This window comes from Oreochromis niloticus, linkage group LG3 (assembly GCF_001858045.2).
Source record: "Oreochromis niloticus isolate F11D_XX linkage group LG3, O_niloticus_UMD_NMBU, whole genome shotgun sequence".
Classification (NCBI taxonomy): Eukaryota; Metazoa; Chordata; class Actinopteri; order Cichliformes; family Cichlidae; genus Oreochromis; species Oreochromis niloticus.
Genome location: NC_031967.2, coordinates 74,723,138 through 74,749,092, shown reverse-complemented (window position 1 = coordinate 74,749,092; position 25,955 = coordinate 74,723,138). Strand labels below are relative to the sequence as shown.

Sequence of the window (25,955 nt, the reverse complement as noted above, 5' to 3'; positions counted from 1 at the left end):
CAGTTTGCTCATTCTGTGTCCATCATCCATTCTCCGTTTTGCTGATGACAGCTATGTCTGCTCATCAATCAAGGTTTTTTCCAGCTCTGCCTGGCAGGTCCACAGGTGTGCACAGGTGTTTAATTCAAGTGCCGCTGCAGTCAGCTGAAGATTTCGCAGATAAAAGGTCATCAGTTCAGTTCCCCCTGCTTAATGTTCGCTCCATAACAAACAAATCATTTATTCTAAATGATCTTTGTATTGAAGAGTCTCTAGATTTTATGTGTCTGACTGAGACGTGGCAGCAAAATAAGGATCATGTCCACTTGAATGAAGTCTGCCAGGCTGGCTGTTCTGTCATTGAAACTCTGCGTCTTTTGGGATGTGGTGGAGGACTTGGTGCTGTTTACCAGGACAGATTCACATGCAGGCTGATGACCTCGGACTCCTTTTCTTCATTTGAGTCACAGATGATGAAGGTCGGTTCTCTGAAAACCTTTTATTGTATTTTAATCTATCGACCTCCTGGACCTGCTGGGGTCTTTCTAACTGAATTTAATGACCTTCTGACATTGTTCATTAAACTGGAGAAGGTTGTAATATTGGAAGACTTCAACCTTCATATTGATGACTCTTCCTGTAACACTGCTGCTGAGCTCATCGCTATCACTGATTCTTTTAACTTTAAGCAGCATGTTTCTGGCCCCACACATACAAAGGGCCACACACTGGATCTTGTTTTCTCACTGGGTTTAAATATACATGATGTATGTGTGGAGGATGTCCATGTGAGTGACCATAGCTGCATATTGATTGATGATTGATTGATCACACTTTATTCATCCCGAGGGAAATTGGGATGAATACATACATTACACAAACATCACATGGGGAAGACAGGTCAGAGAGGTATAACAATGGAAAATACACAAAGGAGGAAAGATGAGGAGCAAAAAGAACTCCCCCCCCCAGAATGAGCTCCAACAGGGAGATCAGTTTGAGAACAGAAAAAAAAACACCTCAGCGCATACAAAAAGCACATGACTATCAATACACCATAGAAACACAAGACAAGCAACAGGGGCAGGTAAAGGGTAAGAGAGAGCCGGTGTAGATAGCGCATCCGGTCCTGCAGCATGTCTGCGCTGGTCCAGTCGACCGCCATCTTCCCCGGGAGGGGACAAGCTTCCTTTTTAAAATAACAGAAGGGGGCGTGATCTGGAAGTGGGTTGATCTTAGAGAGCGGGTGGGAGTGGCAGCGATTTTCAAAAACCGTAGAGTTGGCCACGGCATCTCTCCAGCAGCTGCCACTCCCTGCCACTAAAAAGGAAGCCCGCGGTCGTTCAAAAAAGCCTTTTTTAGCTCAGAGAGAAGGATGGACTCTGCACCCCTGCGCCACACCGAGGAGGAGGAAAGTTCTGCGGCTGAGGGCACAATAGTACCCGACACCCCCGGTTACTATCGCCCCTTGGAGAAGCAGCAGCAGCAAGCCGACAAGCTTGACGGTTGGGCATCTTCTTTATTCATCGATGCCGTGAAAACCGCTGTGTATCATCTAGTCAACTTGGTGATCAACAAGTACCTCACTGACGAATGCAACGGCTGTAAGTCCGATCACCCCAGCCAGAAACAGCACGAGTGTGTGCAAGTCTTGGAGGATGACTTTTACGCTGAAAATTATCACAGCATCAGAAAAAGACTCCTCACCCCTCGTTTCATTCCATCCATTCAACGTCTGCTGATTGCTCGCAACATCAAAATGGACGATGTCAAAGTCCGCATGGTGGCGGAAACTGTCTTGCACGAACTGAAATCAGTAAGGAAAGTCTTTGACGCCATCGCCGAGGCATACGCCAATCTGGTAGGGTTGGACAGAGTGTTACAAAGGAGGCTGCTAATGCTTTCTCTGAAACACTGATTTTTTCTTTTTTTTTTTCTTTTTTTTTAAAAAAAGAAAAAAAAATGCAGGAGACCTGACCTTTGCGATTGCTGCGCACAAACTTAGGAAAAGAACGCTAATGTCCTTTCTTATCTGTTGGGGTTGAAATTCTCCATGATAATGACATCTTCCATCCTTTCTGCTCAATCAACCATCAAAGTGGCAGAACTTGGTACAAGCAGCATCGCCAAGAGTAACAGAAATGAGCGTATCAGGGATGCTGGGCAATCTTTAGTCTCTGAAGATCCAGCCATGAACCCTACATTTGAAGATTGGAGTGAAGACGCACCGTATTCACCAGTATCAGAGTGGAGCCCACCCCCCTCACCACCACAATTGTGGACTATGGACACTGACGGGGAAGATTTTTTGTATTTCGGCGACTCTCCCAACATTGATGAGGTTGGAAATATGTATATGTTTGTTATGTGCTCTAATGTAATTGTATGATAATGTTTTCATTTTGATTAGTTAACCCTCGGGCTAGTCCGGATGCTCACCCGAGTAGGTAGAGTATAAAAGGAAGCCATTTTGTTTTTAGTGTTTGTGCTGTTAATACGTGCCTTCTTTAATAAAGTGCCAGTCCATGGATTTATTTTATGCCAGTCACATTATTGGAAGGAACCCATGACCGCCGGCCAAAAGCTGACAGGTTGTGATCTCAGTGAAGAGGTAGATACGCAGAGACTGCATGAGTATTAGAGGGCGTGGCCTGAAGAAACGAGACTGGGTATATTACTTCAGAAAATAAAAATACATTTCAAGAACATATCTATTGTGTTGTGGGGGGATGTGAAATAAATAAAAAACTCGCAGCCTCAAAACAGAAGCTGTATCCAAACAGCCTTTAATAAATCCCAAACTTTACTTGAATACATATGTAACAAGCGATAAGAATTACAACATCTTCAGCATCTACAGTGAGGCCACACAAAAAAAGGTAGAAAAACTGATTTCATTACACTAGTTGAGCAATCAAAAATCATGCGACCACTAAACTAATCTTAAAGGCTCATAAAAGAAAAAATTATGACAAAGTTAAATGTATCGAGTCTGTCAAAACTAAAAAACAAAACTACGATAAAATAAAAAAGGAAACACAAATTGTCCTTGCTTTTTCCAAAAACTGTGAAAATGGTTGTCAAGAGCCCCATACCCTTTGTCAATATAATGATAACGAGTGAAAAACTAAGAATTTGTAAAATAAGAGTTCATCTGTACAAAACAGGCAAACAAACTACTGCGATCATTCTGTCTCTACACAGCCATCACCGATCTCCTCAGAATCTGTTTTACTCTCAACTTCATGCAACAACGCGTCAGGTTTGCCTTGCTTTGACCCCACAACAGAGGCTATAATGTTTTCTAGGTGAGGATTTCCCTTCGCTTCCTCCTCAACTCTTTCCAGCGCCTCCCCATTCCCATCTTTCTTCAGATTATCCACAAAGTTTTCAAATATAGTGAGCAGAGGAAAAGGCGTACTCAATCACATTCTCGCTAAGGTTCGGAAACCCGTAGAAAAACCCTCCACTGTGCAAACCAAACACTCGTCCCTCTGCATCGAAAACCGGGGAGCCGGAAGAGCCGTGGTACATGAGAGTGTTGTAGGTGACGTAGATATTTTCATACGGGTCGTTTTTGATCTGCTGATTGATTTTGCAAAGACTGCAAAATTCCTCGCAGTCTTCTAAATTGTCATTATTCTCTTGCCTCTCTTTCTCCACGACCCACGTAGGACTCATTTTTTTCACTCCTCCTCCCGGGTGTCCGACGACACAGGCCTCGCCGTCTGAAGGTACAGGCCCAAATCTCTTAAGGAGCCCCGGCGGCACTTTCTCTTTTTCCAGCTTAAGTATGACATAATCTAATTTATCGTCGCCAACGAACACCTTAGCGCTGAGGTTGTTCCTGTCTGATTCTTGGTCTTCAAAGTTAAAGACCACGGTAACGTTTACAAATTCATGCCAGTTAGGTGTGTTTGATTTAACCCAGTAGTCGAATAAGCGGGCGTTGGTCAAGACAAAGTTGTCAAATAGCACAAAGCCTGTGCCTTGCTTTATGAAGGAACCGGTTATGAGACAAACTGACTCGCTCAGTTCGAGCAGCAACATAACACTGCGAATTTCAGTAAAAGACTGCCGGCTCTTTCCAAAGCACTCCTTCCTGTACTTCAGTGCTTCCTGGAAAGAATTTTTGGGGAATCTACTCTCCATCGTTTCAGACGCGGATACTGCTGACAAAGTAGATCGTAAACCTCCTTACGGTCAATGCTGCTGCCCGTTTCTTTGATTGCCATTGTTAGACTCAATCCGTTCTGTCGTGCTACATCTAAGACTGATGTCATTCCACCGCTGCGCTTTGCATTATTTGATGCGTGTGGAGGTTTCTGCTGCCCTGGAATGGCTACATCTTTTATTTCCGTATCTGCTCCCTGTGGAAAACATATCTGGAATTTCTTATTGTCCAGACAATCAATTATGTCTGTGCACTCAGTCTTACATTCGTCGTCGATGTTAACTAGCTCAAAGTAGCCCAGGTCATCGACGAAGCGACCGTCTCTTTTCAGAGCCTCAGCCGCAGTTATTCCCTTCTCCCCGTAAACACAAAGATACTCGAACTGTTTTAAAGCGTCATTTTTAAAAAAAACTTTTCTCTTTTTTGGCATTTAGTCCTCCCTTTGTACCGATGTAAAAGACAGAATAGCAATCTCTCGCCTTAACCATCTTCTTATATTTACTGAAAGGCCTCCGTGCAAGCTTGAACATGTTGCGTGTGCCGTCTGAACTGGATTTCAGTCTGAACTGATGTCCATGTTGGCCCTGCAGGAAATCAGAGATGGAAAAGTTGTTAATGTAGCAAAAACCAAAATGTATTGCATTTTGTTCATAATCTCTTTAAAGTCATGATAGTTTTTTTTAACCGCTTTCACTGGAGTGGGTCTGCACAGTTAAAAAAACTGATTTACATTTATTGTTTATTACTTTTATCGGACATCATCTGATCTCATTTATACACATTTAAGAAATAACGTGGAAAATATCCTTTTGTTTGCATTTGGAGACTCGGCATTTGAACCATCCCAAATATCTGGACCAGGGAACCAACTCCACAAACCAGCTAAACTAGCCTGTTTTTGAACCATATAAGCATGAGCCCTGGAATCTCAGTTTAGCACTACACATTACTTTTCTTATGTTCAGTATACAGGAGTTGCTGCTCACACCCTGAGTTACACTGATGAGACTGTCAGATGTCCCAAATGGAATGTCAGGCCGCACTCACGCCGGACACCTCCTGACCTTATTTCCACGAGCCCTCGACTCAGCTGCAAAGTGCTTACGGGGTCAGTTTCCTTTTCATCAGAATTATCTGCCGTCATTCGGACATAAGTTGAGCAACGGTTTAACCAATTTTCCATCAAAGGGATTAAACAGAACATAGGATGTAAGTTAAGGAAATATAAGTTTGACTATGGAGCACATCTCCTTCAGCGTTCACAATAATGGATTGCATTTCTCTCAGTCAACTGACTGTTTAGGGGGTAAAAGCGGCTAATAGTTAGTGGGCTCTGTGGTTGTTGTTGTTTTTTTAATCACACTAGGAGTGAACAAAAGCAGGAAAAAAACCTGTAAAGATGCAGACTGTGAAAGTCTGATTTATACCATAAATCTTACCAGCTGTAACTGGTTTTAAGTTATAAGCACGTGTCAAGACTTCTGTCTCCCATTGCTGATGTGATCCTCTTTTTTTGTTCCCTACTAATGATCTACGGTAATTTGTCCCCATAAAATAATAAGGCTTTAATGAAATTATTGTGATACAGAGATTTGGATTCTTGTGCATGCATTGGATAAAAAAGTAATTTTGTCTACACTGAATGTAGTTTACCAACTGCTCCTCAGTCCAAACTGACTTTATGGTTCATACGTGTCAACTCAGGGAACTCCTGCTGTGACCTCCGCTCTGTGAGCACACACACACACACACGCACACACACACACACGCACACACACACACACACACACACACATGCAGAAGGAGAGAAACAGAAAGATCATTAATGCAGAGGCTTGCAGCAGCTCTTGGATTTTCACTCTCTGTCGGATTTCAGAAGAACGGTCACATAAATTTCATTACAATTTTTTTTTACCTTTGCTTCAATGTGTCCTTAAATCCTTTCTCGTTCAAATTGTTTATTCTCATAGTAAAGAAGTAGCTCAGTAAGTAGGAACAGCGATAGTTTAAAGACATTTTCTACAATAATTTCATCATCCACAGTTTGTGAAAACTGCAGTTATAAAACAAATCAGTAAATTCACAAATGATGGACTCTTTTCAGAGGTACGCTTCATGTACTGATTAACAAACAGTTCGAAGATGTACATTAGGCTGCACACTGGTTATGCCATTACATATTTTGCTCAAGAGTCTGTTTAAGCTAAAAACTTGAAATATATATATGTATATTTTAAATCAGTAACATAGATAAAATGTTTTTGGATAACAAACGAGTCACAATTTAAACACTGTTTAAATAATCAAAGAGATATTTATAAAGGGCAGGCTTACCGGGAGCAGAGAAACACGCTGTATTGTCTCTTTTGCATGAGACACACCAGAAACGCTCTGTGCGGATAGCAAAGTCTGCACTGTGGGAGTGTCTGGACCCTCCACGCCAGCATCTGCAGCACAACCTCACACTGGTCCCCAGGGGCACGGCAAACTTGTAAGCCCTAGTTCAGCTCCCAAAAAGTATGCTTGAGTTGTTCTTGTGTCCAACAAAAATGAGTTCTGATATGTTTTATTTTTAATGTTACTGCGTTGAAGTTAGCACAATTTAAAATCAAAAAATTATTAGTCTCTTAAATGAACGGCATCTTGTTAGACCGGGGACGGGGGCTTAAAAAACTAATACATTGTTTTACATCTTGTGCACTTGGATACACTTCAATGAAACTTGAAAAGTGGGACACACAATATGGAGATGATGACTTGGCATTTGTTAGGGAGCAGTGTAAGTATAGAGAGGAGGAATTTCCATTCATGTACTCTGCAATGTGCATTGTGTCCTGTTTACTTTTTTTCTAAATAAATAGCTGTGAAAAAACCCATCAAAGTTGAGGTAAGTATTCACCACAGTATCGTGTTTTTTATTATTAGGGTCAAATTTCTCTTTGTGTAAAAATTAAGCCAACATGCAAGTGTCAAAGGTCGGGTCTAAAAAAACCCCCAAAAAACAAGTCAGTCCCTGAAACTTATTTGTGCCACAGATGCTAATTCAGTGACTGTGTGTGAGGAATGTTTAGAGACCTGTCTGATCTTAAAAAACTAACTTTGTTGTTACGTTACAGCAATATTGAGGAAAGATTTAATGGCTGATCATGGAGCAGGATGAAGGTCAAAGGGAAACTCCCTGCCACGCTTCCGGTTATGCTTCCATCCGGTGTAGTCATCTGACCGGTCTGTGCTATATCGCCCCTCCTGACCCGGAGTGGTATAACGTGTTGTAGAAAAGTTTGTTCGATTTGCTCTCTCTCTCTCTCTCTCTCTCTCTTACCAAAATAATAGGTTTTTTTTTTCTCATACGCTTATGGTACGAGACGGAGGAAGCATCCTGAGCTCTCGGAGGTAATTGACCGGGATGAACCGACGGAATTTATTCAAGTTCTCAATATGTGCGCTGTGCTTTTTTTCACTAAGGGTTATTTTACACGTACAATGAGTTGAGGCCAATATGAAATTCTTTGCTTGGCCGGAGGCATTAAGAAATACTAATAACGATTAGAGGGGTTGTTGACTCCTCCTCGATGTGCGTAAAACAAGACCATTTTCTTTTTAGGGTTTCTGTCTATTTTCTGCTAATGAGAAAACCTGATGTAAAAGGAGCTCAAACATGAAGAAAAACTCTTTACTTTGGTCTGAGAAGGAGTGGCTGCACAAAACCAAAATACCTCATCCGAGGGTGTTTTAATTGTTTAAGTAAGGCCGATTTCTGAATATGTGCGCAGCGCTTTTTTTCCTCTAAGGCTTACTTTACACATGCGAGGTGGGCGGTCTGTAGGTTATAAGCGGATAGAAAGTTCTTCTTTTCATTACAAGCGATGGTGTAGCCTGCCTCCACCCCGCTCTATAAAAATGCAATTTGTTGCTAGGCTGATAATCTTAAAGGTTTGTCATTGCATCTGTAATATAAGAAAATACTATTGAAAGAAACGGTTCTCTACAGGCAATAGGAAGTCACTATTTTTTTTTTTTTTTCAAGCGCCGGTGTAGCTTACCTCCACCCGGCACTATATATGTGTACATATATATATATATATATATGTAATCCGTTACTAGTCGGATAATCTTAAAGTTTTTTTTATTTTATTGTGCCTGTAATATAAGAAAGTAAAATTACATCCGCTATTGAAAAAAGAAATAGTTCTTTATTGAGAAAATTGTCATAATATTTAAACATTCAAACTATGAGTTTGTCTGTGGAAAACTAACTGCTGCTCTGTCTCTCTATACAGCACTGACTCAACAGAAACCTGATGCGTCACCCCCATGTCTCAGGAACTCCTCCCTCTCTGATCCCCAGATCTCTTCCCCGTCCAAGTACAGAGGAACGCAGGGCTGCAGAATGAAAGGATCCATCTTGTCTGCGCATAGAAAAGTATGCGCCGCCCTCTCTGTTTTTATTCTCCTCCCTCCACAGACCCCCCTCCCTCTAAGGGAGAAAACTTTTTTTTTCTCACAACAGGTGTCACAACAGGTGTCGCACTTCTGGATCATATTACACACTTCCGGAGTTCCCCCCTCCCCTCACCGGATGCAATTCGTCACGCCTAGGGATCATATTACACACTTCCGGAGAGGGGAGGGGGGGTGTTAAGGGTCCGAAATTGAGGACGAGAGTAAAACAATGATGGTCCAGAAGAGCTTGGTCAAACAATTGATTTTAATGAATACACGCAGCGTGGGGAGACGTACACTGGAAAACATCAGTTGTAAAAAAAGCTCAGAAATACATTCAAAGTTCTTCACTGTGACATTTTCAGATAGTTTGTGGACCTCCAGCTACACTGCATGAACATTTGTGTGAGTCTCATGAGTTAAAGGCAAACAGGAAGTAGAATCCAGACTGAGGCTGGTTTCTCACTGAGTCACAACATCAGTTTGTAAATTTCTATAAAACAACATGAGAAACACAGAAAAAACAGTGTGAAATAAACTTCTAATATTCTCGTGTTTAAATGCAGAAGCTGAGGAAACCAAAGTAGGTTCTGGTGCTACCGTCTGAGAGACGTCAGTGAGACTCGAGTTGGATCCTTTCTGTGAGAGGAAGCATCCTCTGTACTGAGTCTGTGCTGATGAATTTCTGTGAGCAGGAAGTTCAATATAGATAGAATCCAGCTAATGTAGGGGAACTACATCTGACACACTCATATTGATCTTACTAGTGCTGCATGCTTCAAAGATAAACACACAGCAGGCAACATGGACCCTAAAGGCAAATGTGTGCACAGAGGAAGGTAAAGAGCTCATCCCTGAAGTGGATCATCATCACTGCTGTTTGGAAAAACATCAGATTTCAAACATGTGATTGTAACAAGAAGAAATCACATGCAGAGTCGTGTCTGCAACACACAGACACACAACTCACTTCTTCAATACCTAAAAATTTCTCCTAACAGCATCAAAGCAAGGGACAGAGTTTAAACAGCAGCACTGAGGCTGTTCTGTCTGTTCTCACTGTGATGGAGCAGCTGATGCATGCGGAGTAATGTCAGATAAATGACTGTTAGAGTGTGCGTTGTGTGTTTGTCTGAAGCATCCCAATCCTTTCCAACAGCTGTTTCCAGCTGTTTGTTGCATGTCTGTGTGTGTCCACCAGGAGTCCCCCTTGACCAGTAGCGGTTTTTGATACGGGCGACACGGGCAGTTGCCCGGGGCGGCATCGTGGTGGGGGGCGGCATCACGGGCATCGGCAAAAAAAAAAAAAAAAAAAATTGCTCGTGCTCATGCTGCGCCGACATCAGCCAGCGCATATTGGGAATGGCATAGGCACCGATCGGTTTTCTATCGCCCATGACAACAGATGGAAATTAGCCCTTGGCAAAATCTGGCATATTTACATTCATGTAATTTTTTTTACATTTATGTTCATTAACATGCACTCTCATAAATAAATAAATAAATAAATAAATAAATTTGCTGGGAGTAAGGGTGCCCTCCGTTTGTGAGGGGCGCCTGCTGCTTGCGGCACAGGGAGGAGAGGGCGGGGCGGCGGTGGAGTCTCTGGCTGGCTGGAGCAGCATCTAATAACCAACTTGCAAAATAAAACAAAATAAAAACAAACCAACAAACACGAAAACACCAGACATCATGATGCAGACTTATAATTTGCACCGATGTTTTTTCGAAATTCTATACGCGAAAAGTGAGCGCGAGAGCCCTCGGTGCGCCTGCTCGCTGCTGAAGTCAAAGTAAACTTTATTGTCATCTCCGCTACATACAGTCCAGTATACAGAGAGATGAGTGTTTTGAGTGTTTTGAGATGTGAGAGATTTGAGCCGTTTAGCGCAAATCTTGTGTAGTTAGTGTGTAGTGTAGTCAATAGATTTGTTGTGTGTGTCAGAACAATGAGGCGGCTGCTGAATGTTACAGGTGTTACAGGAGTGATACATCTCCTGTTGTCACGCCTGCAGGTATCAGGCTGTTGTTCTCCTTTATCTCATAGTGGAGAGAAATTATTTTTTGGAGCGGCACAAATAATTTGTGTGGCATCAGATTTGATGCAGAACAGCTGATTGTTCTGTAAATAGTTTGAAATGTTTGTTTAAAAACGCCTTGGCTGCATTTTTAGGTAAACAGCTGCAAAAAACTTTGTTGTTTGCAAAACTCGGTTACTTTTTTGAAGAAGTAACTATATAATTAATTGCCCAACATTGGTCATTATATACTGTATTTTGCAGACAGAGAGTTACAGACTCTCTCCCAGACCACAGACTCATAATACAAGTCAGAGGTTTATTTAAAAAAAAAAAAGAAAAGAAACAAAGTTGTGTTTTCAAAATTGGAGTTAAAGTTATTTTTACTTCCAATAGTGTTAACATACTACACAGGTCATGAACAAGATTTTTTAAATTTTCATTGTAAGTGGGCTAAAGCAGTTAATTAAAAGTAGTCTAACATAAATGTAAACGCTGTAATTTGATTATTTTAATAAACCATGTAACTTGGATGGATTAGATGCTGGCGTGACCACAGTGCACACGTCTGCTGTTGCTCACAGTGGTCAAAGGGATCGCTCAGGGAGTTTGTGTGTTCGCTCAGACACATGAAATATTAGAGGGAACATTGGGTGTGATGATGATCATGAACCCAGGAAAGAAACAAAGAGAGAAAAGAACAGATTGGAGATCAGAGCTGAACACACACTTTTTTAAAAGCATGCAGGAGCCGTGAGGACGAGCACGGATTCATTCATTCATATCTGCACTGTAATCTGAACTCTCTCTCCCTCTCTTTCTAATCACATGTCTGAAGGTGAGAAGGACACCGTCTCCCTAACAGAAAAGCTTCTCCACCCACACAGCTGAAGAAGAAGAAGATATTTACAGTGTGTACAATGGCATCACTCTTCCACACACAGACAATCACTTGTTGATGCAGCGTGGTCCAGCTGGGAGTAAGGAGGTAGGAAAGCTGAGCCAGTGTTCCCGCTTTAAAGAAGGCACCTTCAGCCAATCACTGACTCCACCCACAACTCAGCATAGTGACAAATACTCAGTACAGGCTAAACAGCACCACCCTCAGGCCAACATGGAGAAAAACATTCACACTGAAACAAGACAAATGATGATCCGGGCTCCAAACATTCATATCCAACACATGTAAAGCCTTCAAACGTCATCTGCTAATGTTTCTGTTTATTCTATGATTATTTTAAAATGAGCTCACAGCCACCTGTCGTCCTGCTGAGCTCCACCAAGGGGCCACTTTAAGGACCTGTCAGATAATCTTATTAGTCAATCATTATCTTATCATTTTACAATTCTCTTTAAACTTTCAGCAACAGCCGTTTAACTTCAGTGATCCTCAGAATGTCTTTGATATCCAGGAGTTTTACCCACGTCCAGTGAAAAATGACAATCTGGACACATGAAAAAATCCACACTTTTTCTTCTTTGAGTCAGTTCCTGAAGAGGGTCTTATATCTGCCAGACTCCCAGAAACTCAGTGTGTTCAAGAGTGAGCTGACAGTCAGAGTCCCTTCAGTCTCAGCGTGATCCAACCATATTTGTGTGAACAGCATCACAGAGGATTCAGCTGCTTTAAATGGGACAGTGTGAGTAAATAACAGGGACTAGAAAGAGAGAGCAGAGTTCTCCTCAGTAACACCAGGATACCTGACCCCCTCTGAGTCTCGCTTCCCCGCCTCCATCATTTAGTGACGGCCTTCTCTACCATGTCTGTGCCGAGCGCTTTGGTCAGGGCCAAACCTTGTGTAACCATGGCAACTACAACATGACAGCATTCAGAGAGAAACTTGTGAGCCCACGACTACATTAGATGTTTGCTCTGCTGAATCCAGCCAGCCCCTACCTGGCTTTAGTAGATCCTCTGGGTGAGTGGTTGACTGAAGCAAGTAGAAAATAAAAGCTATCCACATTTACTCCCCACACCAGCTTCAAACTCTGTTTGTGTGAGCTGGGCCACTCGCACTCATTGCTACGTGCGATTGTTTATTGGCCCCCTAAATATAATAAGAAGTTCTTGGCTGAGTTTTCAGAGTTTCTTGCCAACTGTGCATCATGCTATGATCAGATCCTTCTGCTTGGTGATTTTAATATACATGTTTGCTGCCCTGGGAAGCAATACAACATCCACGGGTTCCTAATATTGCAATAAATGTGGCAAGTGAGATCATAATAGACATTAAAAAACCCCTCCACTGACCAAACACAGAAGTAATATGAGATAAAACGGTAGGGCCAGAAGTGGGAAGTAACAAAGTACAAATACTCTGTTACTGTACTTAAGTAGAATTTTCAGGTAAACCAACCTAAAACACACACATATTCACAAATCATTTCCTATTCTTCTGATGTACAGCTGGACGCTGTCATCTAAACAAATTGAGCACATTTTATTCTAATCATTATTTTCTTGTACTCAAACTGGGTAAAGGTCCAGCTGGTGTATTTCACAGGGAGAGAAAAGAAAGAAAAGAAAAGCTCCTGTAGGAGAGGAATCCAAGCTTTGGCATCGCTCTGAAAACTATCGCTAATCCTTTTACTCGCTGGCTTTCAAATAGCAGTTGAAATGAAATTTGTGGTGTTTGCAGGATCTAATCAATCACACAGGATCAGGGGATAAGACAGCAGAGCAGCTGATTTTACACCTGAAGATAAAACTGTAATATTAGAAACATATGAAGATATTACACACACAATACAGACTGCAGCTCAGACAGCTGCTGGAGACAGATGTGTGTGTGTGAGCCTCGCCTCTGTCAGTGCGCCCCAGGGCAGCTGTGGCTACAGTGTAGCTTGCCATCACCAGTGTGTGAATGTGTGTGTGAATGAGTGAATGACTGGTTGTGTAAAGTGCTTTGGGGTCCTTAGGGACTAAGTAAAGGCCTATACAAATACAGGCCATTTACCTTTTTTATTTACCCTTCTCATACTTCGTAGTACCTGCCCCACGTAGTCCGCGAAGTGCGGGTACTCCGAAGCGTGCGCTTGCTGGATTGGGACACAGCTTCAGTCACACAACAACAACATGGCTCCACTCTGACATCACCGATCAATAATCAAAGAACACACAGATTAAACTAATTTATCAGACATCAGAGGAGTCGGATCAATGGAGCTGCTTCTGTTCCTGATGTCCCCTGTTTGATCCTGAACCTGAACTCTCCCTGCAGAGGAGACACAAGACAGTCAGAGACACACAAACACAAACAGACGCACATACACACACAGAAATACAAACCTTTGACTTTGAGCAGCACTGTTTTTCTTCTGATGAACCATATGCTCCTCCAGACATCACATCTGTATTCTCCACTGTCCCAGTCTGTGGGGTATTTCAGGGTCAGACTGAGGTCTCCAGTTTTCAGCAGGTCTTCATTCATCTTTGTTCGGTCTCTGTAATCCTGATCCTGTTTTTCAGGCTGGTCGGAGCCGTTCTTATACATGCGCACCTTCCTGTATGGTTCATAGCGTCTCCACACAACTTCAGCATCTTCAGGCAGGTTTTGTGTGGTGTTGAAGGGCAGCTGGACAGACTCCGCCCCCTCCTCCACCTCCACCTGACAGACTGAGAGGACAACAAACACAACATGAGCTGTACAAAGTGTGATTGGTGTTGACAGAGCAGCATCATGTGACTCTTGTTCTGCACTAAATGAAGCGATGGAGTGGCGCCTCCTTCAGGCAGAGAAACAGCTCATGGAGAGAAATAATTATTAGAGCAAAAACAAGAGTGGAGCTGCAAATAAGGCCGAGAGGAACGCTGCAGAAAACTGTTCATGTGTGAATTCATCACTTCATAGATTTATTTGAGCACTAAAATCAGAGCTGCTTCTATTTCTAATATGACAGCTGTACATTAGAGCTGGAACACTTTAAATGTGAGCCATAAAAACATGATACTCTACAAGTGCATTCAGCTCTGACACTGTCACATCATGAAGGAGGCGTGGAAATCACTTTGTTACACAAATCAAAGTCAAATCAATTCTATTGATGGAATATTGTGTGATCAATAGACTGATCAGTTTCTAATCTGTCATCTATCAGCTGGAAATCCAGCAGTGTCAAACAGACTTGGCAGCAGATTAGGACCAAACACAAACACATTGAGACTTTTTCTTCATCAGCAGTTGCAGGTAAATTGCAGCAACAATGCGACTCAGACAGTTTCTCTATAACTGCAGGGCTTCCTGCGCTGCTGTTAGTCAGATACGGATCAACAGGTTGTGGATAGAAAGCAGATTCCTTCAGCAGAGGATCCATATCACACTTGAAGCATGTCGTCGGGAAAACAATCAGTGAAAATGGGACACTTTGAGCCAATTTGAGCCTCAAACTCTGAACATAACCTGCTGCAGACCAGCTGATGTGTTCAGTTACCATGGTGAGGAATTTCACAATAAAGGAGGCGTACGCTCTGTCTTTTCCCGGCCCGACGCTCTGGGACATTTTAGACAAGTTTCCTGGCAGAATACGATCCCGTCCGGAGGCCGACACCATCCTTATCCCCATGGGCACAAAATGGATACCAAACAGCGCTCCCACTTCCTCAAACTGGACTTTATGTGTGTCTTTGAGAGGCTGTGAAACAAGCCCACCGTAGTGTTTGTATCTTCAGCTCCACTCCCCCCTGTGGCCATGGAATGGGGCGTTTCTTCAGCTCCACCCTACAGTTTCTTTGCTGCCTCCATCCACCTTGGTTCACTTTTCTCTCTGAATAGTGTGACTTTTATTCTGAAGGATTTTACAACGTCCCATCAGCGTGATTTGATGTTTTGAACAGAAACATGATGAAATCTTGAGAGGACTGTCTAATCTGTGAACTCTGACCTTGCATATGATTGTTTTAGTCAGCCCAGAGAAAGTGGCTGGGTGGGTGAATGTTTGGCTTCAAATGCTCCTCTATTAAGGTGTATGAAGGGTTTAGTTTGGAGGTGCTGCTTGTTAAAGTAAAGTGTGAAACAGATTAAACTGGCCAAACCTTAATAATGTTATGGTGGAGAACACAAATAGCAGCTGAACTCTCAGATTTTTCCTGCTCCATGGTTCTTATATGTGATCACATTATCTGAGCTGCTGACTTTAAGATCCTTTGTACGTCCACTTTAGATTCAACAGCACCTTTTAAGATCAGGACTAAACATCGTGCTAGCTCGCTACCCTGGATTCAGAGAGACATTCATAGTCTGAAAAGACAATGCTGGAGGGCAGAAAGGAGATGGAAGAACATGACTGAGTGAAGTTTGGGATGTCCCTTCCCCTCGGTTGCTTCCAAAAATGAACACTTGCAGCAGGTCATGATTGTAGTGGCCTTTAAAGAATTCTTTCCCTTGACGCAGGCGTTCAGTTGCTGAGCATAAGAAGGTACCATCAGCTTTCTTGATGTTGTCCTTGGTGGACTTCGATTTGCTGCTTAAACCACACAACGTCCAGTAGAGTGTGTGATATTCATGTCACAATGACGCTTCTTCAAGGTCTCCACTTGGTCCCAGTAAGCTTTTCGGTCCCTCTTCATCATGCTGCCTGCTTCTCGATTGAGTAGGCGGTAGCGATCAAGGTTTACCAGTGTTGCTTTCTTGAGTTCTGCTACAAGGAATCCTAAAGACACATTTGTCAGATATCCAAAAGTGGCTGCAATGCCGAGTCAGGGGGTACAGTGGGCGGGCACTTTCAATGGTGGCCCCCTCAGGTTTTTGCTCTTTTTCATACCCTGTTGTCCAAATCGGACAGCAGGGCAAAATAATTCAACAGAGTGAGTTGGAATTCTTGGAGTCCACTTGGCATGCTGGAGTTTCAATCGTAGTCAAGTGCAAATGGGGTAGTGATCAGAGCCACATTCTGGGCCCCTTATTAGATGGACGTCTTGAAGAGATGATTGGAATCAGGTGTTTATTAGCACATAGTCCAGGATCACCGAATCCTTTCCACTAAGATTTCTCCAGTAAGATGGTACTGGAAAATATCGTCATCTTGTTGGTCACAGCAAAGGACAGAGGACGAAGTCCATTGTCGCTGGCCGAAATGCCCCAGGGCGGCCTCCCAGCTGATCCAATGTGGACGTTCAGATCGCTGGCATCAATGATGAGGTCAGTCTTCTGAGCTGAAGGTGGTTGTAGAAATTGGTCTTGGCCACATCCAAGCTGATCTCTGTTGGTGCATAGGCAGAGACGATGTGCGTCTTGATTGTTCCACTAATGGTGGGATGTCAAGTCGTTCTGAGATGGGATGAAAGTTGAGGATGCTGGATGGAATTCTGCGATTGACCATCAATCAGACCCCTGACTCTTGCTTATCTCCCCGAGAATAACAGAGGCAGATCAGATCATTGGTGGACAAAGGCTTGATATTGGTGGTACCTGATCCTGTTAGACAAAGTTCGAAAAACGTGGCGATTTGGATGTTGCAGCATTAGATGTTTGCACGATGGTCTCTTTCTGACCAATGTAAGTCTCCGTATGGATGTCCCATACGCCAACGTTGATCACCATTTTTTGTGAAATTCTAATGTCACCTTGGCCAGAAGTCCACTTCTCTCCAGCATCCTGGGTCCCCAGTGCTGGTGCATCGGCTGAACATGGTAGCTTGAACGTGTGACATTGATCGGTTTGGGTCCATACACTTTTATGGCTCATTTCCCCAGATGCCTGATTCTCGTCGTTTTGGCCGGGTGACAACCATCCTTGTTTTACAGCCGGGCTTGGGACTGTTTTTCTTAGTTTTTGTTTAGTTCAGCTGGAGCCAAGATAACACAGAGAGCCTTTGAGTGACATTAGTAATATCTTCACTTTGTTTCATGTCTCTAAAGTGGGAATATTTCAGTGTGATGAACAAACGGCCTCCAACAAATAAAGCTGATTTTCTTTTCCTGTCTTTTCTCCAGCAGCCTCAGCTTCTTCCTCTTTCCCCTGTCTTCTTCTGCAGACGCTCCTCTGTAGCTTCAAGCTGTTTCTCTTTACAAGGAGAGCTACAAACCTTTTCATCCAGCCACAAACACCCCATGGGCTCCTCTGGATCATCACACTCATCATTTTCACTTCACAATAAAAGCCTCATATCTATGGCTGCTCCACAGTGACATTTGACAACATCCAAATGACTGGATCAAAGTGTTTGAATGATCTCAGCAGCTTTAAAACTATTGATATTTATACATTTACATTGATTTGGACTAAACTAACAAAACTATTGATTTGATCCAAACTTAAATCATGCCAGAGGCTTTTATTTTGAAGTTAGGATTATTTTTAATGGTCTTCTTAGTCTGTTCATTTAAACACGCAGTTGCTCTGCCTGACATTTTCATCCAGCCACAAACACCCAGATTCAAACTAAAAGCTTTTAGAGAATAAACTCCTACATGACCTCTGACCTTTGACTTGTATCTACAGCACTGACCTCTGACTTTCAGCTCCACTTGTTTCTTCAGCAGGATGTTTCCCTCTCTGCTGTAGACGGTGCAGGTGTAGGTGGAGTTGTCTCCATCTGTGGGGTATTTCATGGTCAGACTGAGGTCTCCAGTTTTCAGCAGGTCTTCATTCATCTTCGTTCGGTCTCTGTAAAACTGGTCCTGTTCTTCAGGCTGGTCAGAGCCGTTCTCATACACGTGGACCTTCCTGTTGTTGTAGTAGTAATACCTGTCTCTCCACTCCACTTTAGCGTCTTCAGGCAGGTGAAGTGTGGTGTTGAAGGGCAGCTGGACAGACTCCACCCCTGAATCCACCTCCACCTGGGGGACTGAGAGGACAACAAAGCACAACATGAGCTTGGATGGAGACATTTGTGTTGACTCTAACAGGCTGAATGCTGCTGCTTCACTGGGAGCTCACTGTTAGATAGAAAGTGGTCAGTGTGAAGAGGAGACGCAGCAGAAAGATGAAGACTGACAGGAAGAAAGCAGTGAACAGACTGTTGGAGCTGCTGTTAGTGGGACAGGACTTTATTCAGTCTCTGAGGACCAGATTTGACTTGATGAAGCAGAGAAACACAGTCTGAGTGTTTCTGTCACACTCACTTCATCACACAGCTCAGTTTGACAGCATTTGGAAGAATTTGATAGAAGCCTTCCTTTAGTAAAAGCACCAATAAAACACCATGAAAACACCTCACTACACACAAAACTGCAGTACTGGCAAATTGGACATAAAGTATGAAAAGTCAAAGTACTTATTGTGCAGAAAAATGTTCCCATCAGTGTCTATGGATCAATATTACTGCTGCACATGTTTAAGGCTGAGCTCATTTCAAATCCTTTCTATTGTGTTGAATCTGCAGTAATGCATCATATTCTATAAAATCATATGTTTGTAGTGGCTGTCCTGTGAGGACCACGTATCTCTAAATAAACAGCTGTTAATGAGCTCACAAACACAGGCCTACAGCTGGATTTGAAAAAGTCCATTCAATAGAAAATCAACAATCACAGCTGGATTCAAAGGCTTGAGCTCTGTGTGACATGGTTACCTGTCAGTATCTACAGGGGGATTCAAATATGAAGGAAACATGAAGGTGGTGCATTAGAAAAACTGCTGCTTTCAAGTGCAGAGCAACAAACTATTTGAACTGATCCAACTTTATTAACACAGACAAAGATTTGTGGATCAGCTGCTGTTTGCTGCTATAGATATAATCCAGCTGATGTGGGAGAACTACATGTGGCACTTTGATGCAGCTGTGGCACTATGTTAAAGACAGAGACATGAAAATAGTAGCCCCCCATTTTATTTTATGCTCAGAGACACTTTCGTTTAGTAGGCCACTGTAATGTCAGTTTTACTGTTATATAAGTTCCACCAGCAGAGGGCGCTCAGTCTCGTACGCATCAGTAGCTGACGCTACACTAGAAGAAGTAGTGTCTGGTGAAGAGGCAGCGTACGGCCTGCGCGCCGAAAGAACTGATTAATCAGACATTTTTCTGTTTTTACAGGTAAGCTGGGTGGTTGAGAATAGGAAACAGAGGTTATAAAAGTGACAGACAGCAGTGGCGATTAATGATAAATGTCTTGTGTGTGGCGAATGTTAAGCTACAGAGCTCATTTCCAAGTTGATCCTGTTGTTAGCCTGTGCCGATCCAAGTGTTAGACTGTCCCGAAACTCTGTGAGCTCGGTGCAGGTATTTTTTGGGTTAAAGCCACAAGATATATATTTGCACAAGAAGAGAAAATGTGAATTGCTTTATGTTTAGTTCATGAAGAGTAAATGCTGTAAAAATTGTTAAGAAAAACATTTGAAAGAGATCTAGTTTAATAAATACGGTTAAGAAGAGAGGTTCATAAATAGATTAGAACAGTAGTAAAAACAAGACAAAACTGTAATGAGAGTTCACTGTGTTATTCATGTGTGTAATAAAATGTATTTTTGTGATTTAAGCAGTTTATCAAGTGGTGCATGTGATTATGAAACTGTATAAGTTACTTGTTTGCTACACTAGAAGAAGTAGTGTCAGTGGTGAAGAGGCAGCGTACGACCTGCGCGCCGAAAGAACTGATTAATCAGACATTTTTCTGTTTTTACAGTTTTTCTGTAAAAATAAATATGTTGCACGGGAGATGAGTTGGCCCATCATTTCAGCGGTGTAACATAGCCATGAATCTGACTGATTTCTTTCCATTTTCAAAGGTTGATGCATCAGTTAAAGTCCTTAAAAAGCTCAGAAATAAAGAGAAAGGTTGGTTAAAGCAAAGAGAGGCACTGGCAGCATTTAAGACACTAAACAAGAGAAACAGATCAGAGAACATCAGACTGAATAAGTGGAATAAAGTGAAACAGAGAACTAACGCTCCCTAAGAATGGAGCTGTCAGAGGAAGAGAGCAGCAAACTGAAAGTCTCTGTTAGCTGCAGAGCTCTGAAACTTCACACAGCTTTGGATGATAACATGGAGAAAGGATGTGGAGATTTTCACAGTTCTGCTAGAAATCATCTTCTAGTTATTGTGACTCAGATATGACTGATTATAGATGAGGACCAAAGAAGGTTTTTACTGAGATTTGAACTAACTTAGCTTAGCCTGTGTTTTAGCCACATGCTAAACAAACACATGTTCAGAAACTAGAAGATGTTACCTTTCAGATGAAGTCTCACACATGAACTTTGCTCCTACAGTTCATCTGCTGAAGCTTTTACATTTGGGTGGAAATCAAATAAAAACCAAAACAGCCACAAACATCAGACATGCTAACACTGTAACATTATTGGATGGAGCCCACTGAGACTGAACCACCATCATGAGTCTGACCTCTGACCTTTGACCTATAACTACAGCACTGACCTCTGACTTTCAGCTCCACTTGTTTCTCCATCAGGATGTTTCCCTCCCCTCTGTAGACGGTGCAGGTGTAGGTGTTTGTGTCTCTATCTGTGGGGTGTTTCAGGGTCAGACTGAGGTCTCCAGGTTCCAGCAAGTTTCTCTTCATCTTTGTTCGGTTCTTGTATTTATCGTCCTGTTCTTCAGGCTGGTCAGAGCCGTTCTTATACACGTGGACCTTCCTGTTGTCTTTGTCCTTCCACTCCACTTTAGTATCTTTGGGCATACAAACTATGGCTTTGCAGATCAGCTGGACAGACTCCACCCCTGAATCCACCCCCACCCAGGGGACTGAGAGGACAACAAAGCACAACATGAGCTGTAGTGAAGGTTACTAATGGTCTCCTTATGACCTGTTACAGAGGAGTTATTTCTGGTTTGAGCTCAGTGTAGACCACAACATTTTACTACAAAAACTAAAACACACCATACTTATAAAAAGAAATTCACTGCAGTGGTTTGAATCAAATCTATCTAATTGATTCCATTTTATTCATGTAAATGAGGAATTTCCTTGACAAATAAATATTAGGCAGGGATTTACATCGAGTTCTGTGTTGGGACTATTTCTGCTGACATAATATATTTAAAAATATTAGAAAACAATAAAATGCCAGAACAATAATTGGTTCTATACAATGTAATGTAAAGTTATTGTATATTATTCACATATTTGTGTTGAACTGTATTGGGGTTTTTTTTGTTTTTTTTTTAACTTCTGCTGCCCTCTGTGTCAGATCAATGCAGTGAAGCACACACACTGTTTAGTAAAGTCATGTTGTGGAGCTGTTTCACTGATCAATGACTGAGTCTGAAGGAGGTTTTCTGACTTCTGGAACAAACCTGGAAGTTTCTCTTCAGCTCTCTGTATCAGCTGTTTGTAACTCTCAACTCTTTCAGCTTCTGGAACAAGTTTGTGTGAGCCGCAGTCAAGGAGCCACCAGAGGACACCTGCTAACCATCGGCATTATGAGTAGTGTAGTAGGAGACACTCACCTGACATGAAATAGTGCCGAAAATAAAATAAAAGACCTCCAGAGACAATGAGAACAAGAACCAGGAAAATCAGGAGAACCAGGAGAGCTGTGGCCCAGAATGGAAACTGTTCTGTGGAGAAATACAAAGAACAAAAAAAAACATTATTTCTGAACTCTGATGTGCAGCTATAACACTGACTCTTGCCATTTATATTCATCTCTGACCTTTGACCTGCAGCACTACTTTCTGTCTCAGGATGTCTTTGTCCCTGTAGATGGTGCAGATGTATCCTCCACTGTCTCTCTCTGTGGGGTGTTTCAGGGTCAGACTGAGGTCTCCAGTTCTCAGCAGGTCTTTGTTCATCTTTGTTCGGTTTCTGTAAAAACCATCCTGGTGATTAAGGTGGTCACTTCTGTTTGGATACACACAGACCACTATCTGCTCCAGGTCAGAGTAAGTCCACTCTACTGTGGTGTCCTCAGGCAGGTCAGGTGTTGTTTTGCAGGGCAGTATGATGGAGTCTGAGCCTTCCTCCACCTTCACCTCCACCTGCAGGTCTGAAAGGAAAATAAGCAGCAGCAGTCACACAGATGGTAACTGAAGCACAACTGAGTATTTTATAGTCCTGACCTCTGACTCTGTCCTGTAACAGTGATCATAGATAATAATGTCCTCTGACTCTTTGTGTCTCAATAGTAACTAAAGTGGATCTAATGAGATGTTGCTATGGTTACAAACGACCAAGTCTCCCTGTGAAGCACACACACATTTCTGCACATTAATTCTGTGTAAAAAGGAAAAACCCATCAGCCATATGGCAAACTGAAGGAAAACTTTGGTTGGACAGGTAAGATTTAAACCATTCCAATGCAGTTCCTTTGATTCTGACACAGTGTTCAAGCTGAGAGATAAGAATCCTATGATCTACAGTATTAAAGGCAGCCCTGAGGTCTAATGGTATCAAAATGGCAGAATCTCCCAAGTCAATAAAAGTTAAAAGGTCATTAAAAACTTTTAAAAGAGCAGTTTCAGTGCGGTGCGCTTTAAAACCAAACTGAAATACTTCACTAATTCCATTTTTATCTAGAAAGGTCTGAAGCTGAAGAAGGAAAACTTTCTCCAGGACTTTAGAAAGAAAAGACAATAAGAAATTGGTCTGTAGTTGGATAAAACTGTTGGATCCAAGTTCTGCTTTTTAAGACTAGGCTCCACCACAGCATGTTTAATGTCACCAGGGACACACCCAGCCTGAAGACTGTCACTGATAATGAGAGAAAGCAAACACATACCAACAGTGTCAAAAACATCTTTCAGTAAACGAGATGGAACAATGGCCAGAGTACATCTTGTGGGATTCAAGGTGTTGAAAAGGACACAGGTCAAAGTGTCATATGATTGTTGGGTTTTTCTCTGTATTTACTATTGTGCGATCTACTGTACAATATAAAGCGCCTTGAGTGTTGTGATTTGGTGCTATATAAATAAAATTGAATTGAAAGTGATCAAAAGCAGCCGAAGTTGTTGTGTGAACAGATGGGTTGGTAGGGATAATATGAGACCTGATATCCGCAACCCGATTAATGAAGAATTTAAAAGGTTTTCACATGCTGCTCTCGATGCTACATGGGGAGTGGCGGTAGGCAGATTAAGAACTGAGTTAATAATGCTAAATAAAATATGAGGTTTGTGACAGTTATTAGACACAAAGAGTAAACTTTTAAAAGTACTGAATATTACATCACTTATTTATGTGCAAATGTTTAATAATGAAGAACATTAAAACATTACTGTTGGTCACATGTCGGCAAAGTTATGTGACATTAGTGATGTTTGTACTTTCAGCGTTTACTTGGTTTTAAAGCCTTTAAAATAAATGCTGTTCAATAGTCGACCTTAATCTTACAGAGAATGTGATGTTTTATGGATAATTAAAGTCAGTCATATATCCACAAACACAACAAGCTGAAAGTCAGTGATGCTGCTCGGTTTGCAAATGGTAAATGGCCTGTATTTATATAGCGCCTTTATGGTCCCTAAGGACCCCAAAGCGCTTTACATATCCAGTCATTCACGCACACATTCACACACTGGTGATGGCAAGCTACATTGTAGCCACAGCCACCCTGGGGCGCACTGACAGAGGCGAGGCTGCCGGACACTGGCACCACCGGGCCCTCTGACCACCACCAGTAGGAAATGGGTGAAGTGTCTTGCCCAAGGACACAACGACCGAGACTGTCCGAGCCGGGGCTCGAACTGGCAACCTTCTGATTACAAGGCGAACTCCCAACTCTTGAGCCACGATCGCCCCATCGTTTGCAGTCCTGAATATGACGGCACAAGCAGGATTCACTGCACTGTTAATGTTAGCTATGTTATATTGCTGCCTCTGTTCGGTGGTGTCGAGCCAAACGGACTTTAACGTGTGTTTGAACGAGCTGACGGTTCACTCGTTAAGCTGAAAGAAAGATGCTTTAATCACAGGAGTCACACATGTGTCCACTGTACCATCTGGGAACTCTTCTTCTTTAGCACTCGTAATAACACAAACACTAAATCCTCCTGTTTGTAGCAGTGTATACACCTGAGACTGTCACCTGTCTGTTTCAGTTCTATGAAGCTTTGAGTATTTTGGATTAGTAGCACTGAAGTGTTTGTTGCATCATATTGCTGTAATTGTTTATATGCTTTATATATTCTGAGGTAAGTTGATCTGTAGTGTTACATCATATTCTATAAGGATGTTAAGTGTTTGTAGACTTTCTGCCCAGTTTGACCCATTTAGCAGAAGTCGGCCTGTTTAAGGCTCTGATATCTATTCTGTATGACTTAAAGCAGTTATGACATGGTCTTATTTTATCACCCAATAAAGGAATATTTCATATATCAGTCTGATCTTCATTCTATCAGAAACAATTTTCACAGCTCGTACATTTTCTTTTTACACATATATGTAAGCATTGAGCCAAATTTAGTAATGCCAACATATTAAACGAACAATATGTGTCTCTTATGTATAATACTGTCAAAGATACTTGTCTTTAAGTGAAGATTTAAAGTGATAGAAAATATAAATAACTGCAACTTGAATCTTTACTGAAGCTCAGTGTTTGACACAGAGTTCAAGTTCTCTGCTGTAATAACTTATAATGATTCATATATTAATAACTTTAATATTGTTCATATTATATTTACATTACCAAAGTAAGATGACTTTAGTCTCATGAACAACTTAAGCTAATTGTTATTTACTAGCTACTCCTAAAATGACTGTTCAGTACAGAAATGAAGCCCAACAATCATGTTTTTACAGTCCTGTGGTCTCAGCCTCAGATACTCAACTAATCAAAGAAAGCTCATAAACAAACAGATGAACAACACAACTTTCTCTATTTCTGTCATACAATGGCATATGAAATGTTTCTCGCGGATAGTATCATGGTTGCTAGGCAACCTGAGCAGGGCGATGAAGGGCAGACCGTCCCATTTCGCAAGCCTCTCACTTCCGCACTTCTCGCACTTCAGAGTACCTGCCCCACGTAGTCTGCGAAGTGCGAGTACTACGAAGCGTGCGGTCACTGGATTGGGACACAGTTTTAGTTCACTTCAGTTTAGTTTTGTTCTTTTTATGTATCACTTCCGAGCCTGCAATAAAGCAGTGTCTTTTAGTTCACGTTTTGCCTGTCTGGGAATCTTTGTCTGGGATCTTCTGCTCATCCTCCTGAATAGTTTCATAAACCATTGACTGAATCTTTCTCTGGCACAGCAGTCCACTGAAAAGCATCCTTTTTATTTATTTATTTTATTTTTTACAAATGTCTCAAAGGAGTAAATACTTTGTCGTGTGTATAATAAACTTGCTGGAAAGTCTAGTCTATGGAAACTATTGCAAGTGTTTCTGTCAGGCAGCAGCTGTCTGAGATAATGTTTGATAAGTGTAACAGATAAAAACTTAAATTCAAATCAGCAGAAATATATCAAAATCTAAACATCACTTCTACAGCTTTGTCA

At 42.0% G+C, this 25,955-nt stretch overlaps 2 protein-coding genes across 2 annotated transcripts in view; both read right to left on the bottom strand.

The window, feature by feature from the left end:
* The window catches only part of LOC109196963 (uncharacterized), a 45,457-nt gene that overhangs the window by 5,982 nt on the left and 13,520 nt on the right, over positions 1-25,955 (bottom strand). Inside the window, exons 3-5 of the mRNA XM_025905226.1 lie at positions 22,169-22,501; positions 21,963-22,073; positions 21,250-21,257 (exon numbers count right to left, since the gene is read on the bottom strand). Of these exons, the coding sequence (XP_025761011.1) occupies positions 21,250-21,257; positions 21,963-22,073; positions 22,169-22,501 (452 nt within the window). The remainder of the gene's footprint in view (positions 1-21,249; positions 21,258-21,962; positions 22,074-22,168; positions 22,502-25,955) is intronic.
* LOC109201217 (butyrophilin-like protein 2) lies at positions 13,528-20,964 on the bottom strand. Its single transcript, XM_019356833.2, has 3 exons — positions 20,931-20,964; positions 13,904-14,230; positions 13,528-13,829 (listed from the first exon to the last, which is right to left on the bottom strand). The coding sequence occupies exons 1-3, from the start codon at positions 20,959-20,961 to the stop codon at positions 13,738-13,740; spliced, it is 450 nt and encodes a 149-aa protein (XP_019212378.1). The 5' UTR covers positions 20,962-20,964; the 3' UTR covers positions 13,528-13,737.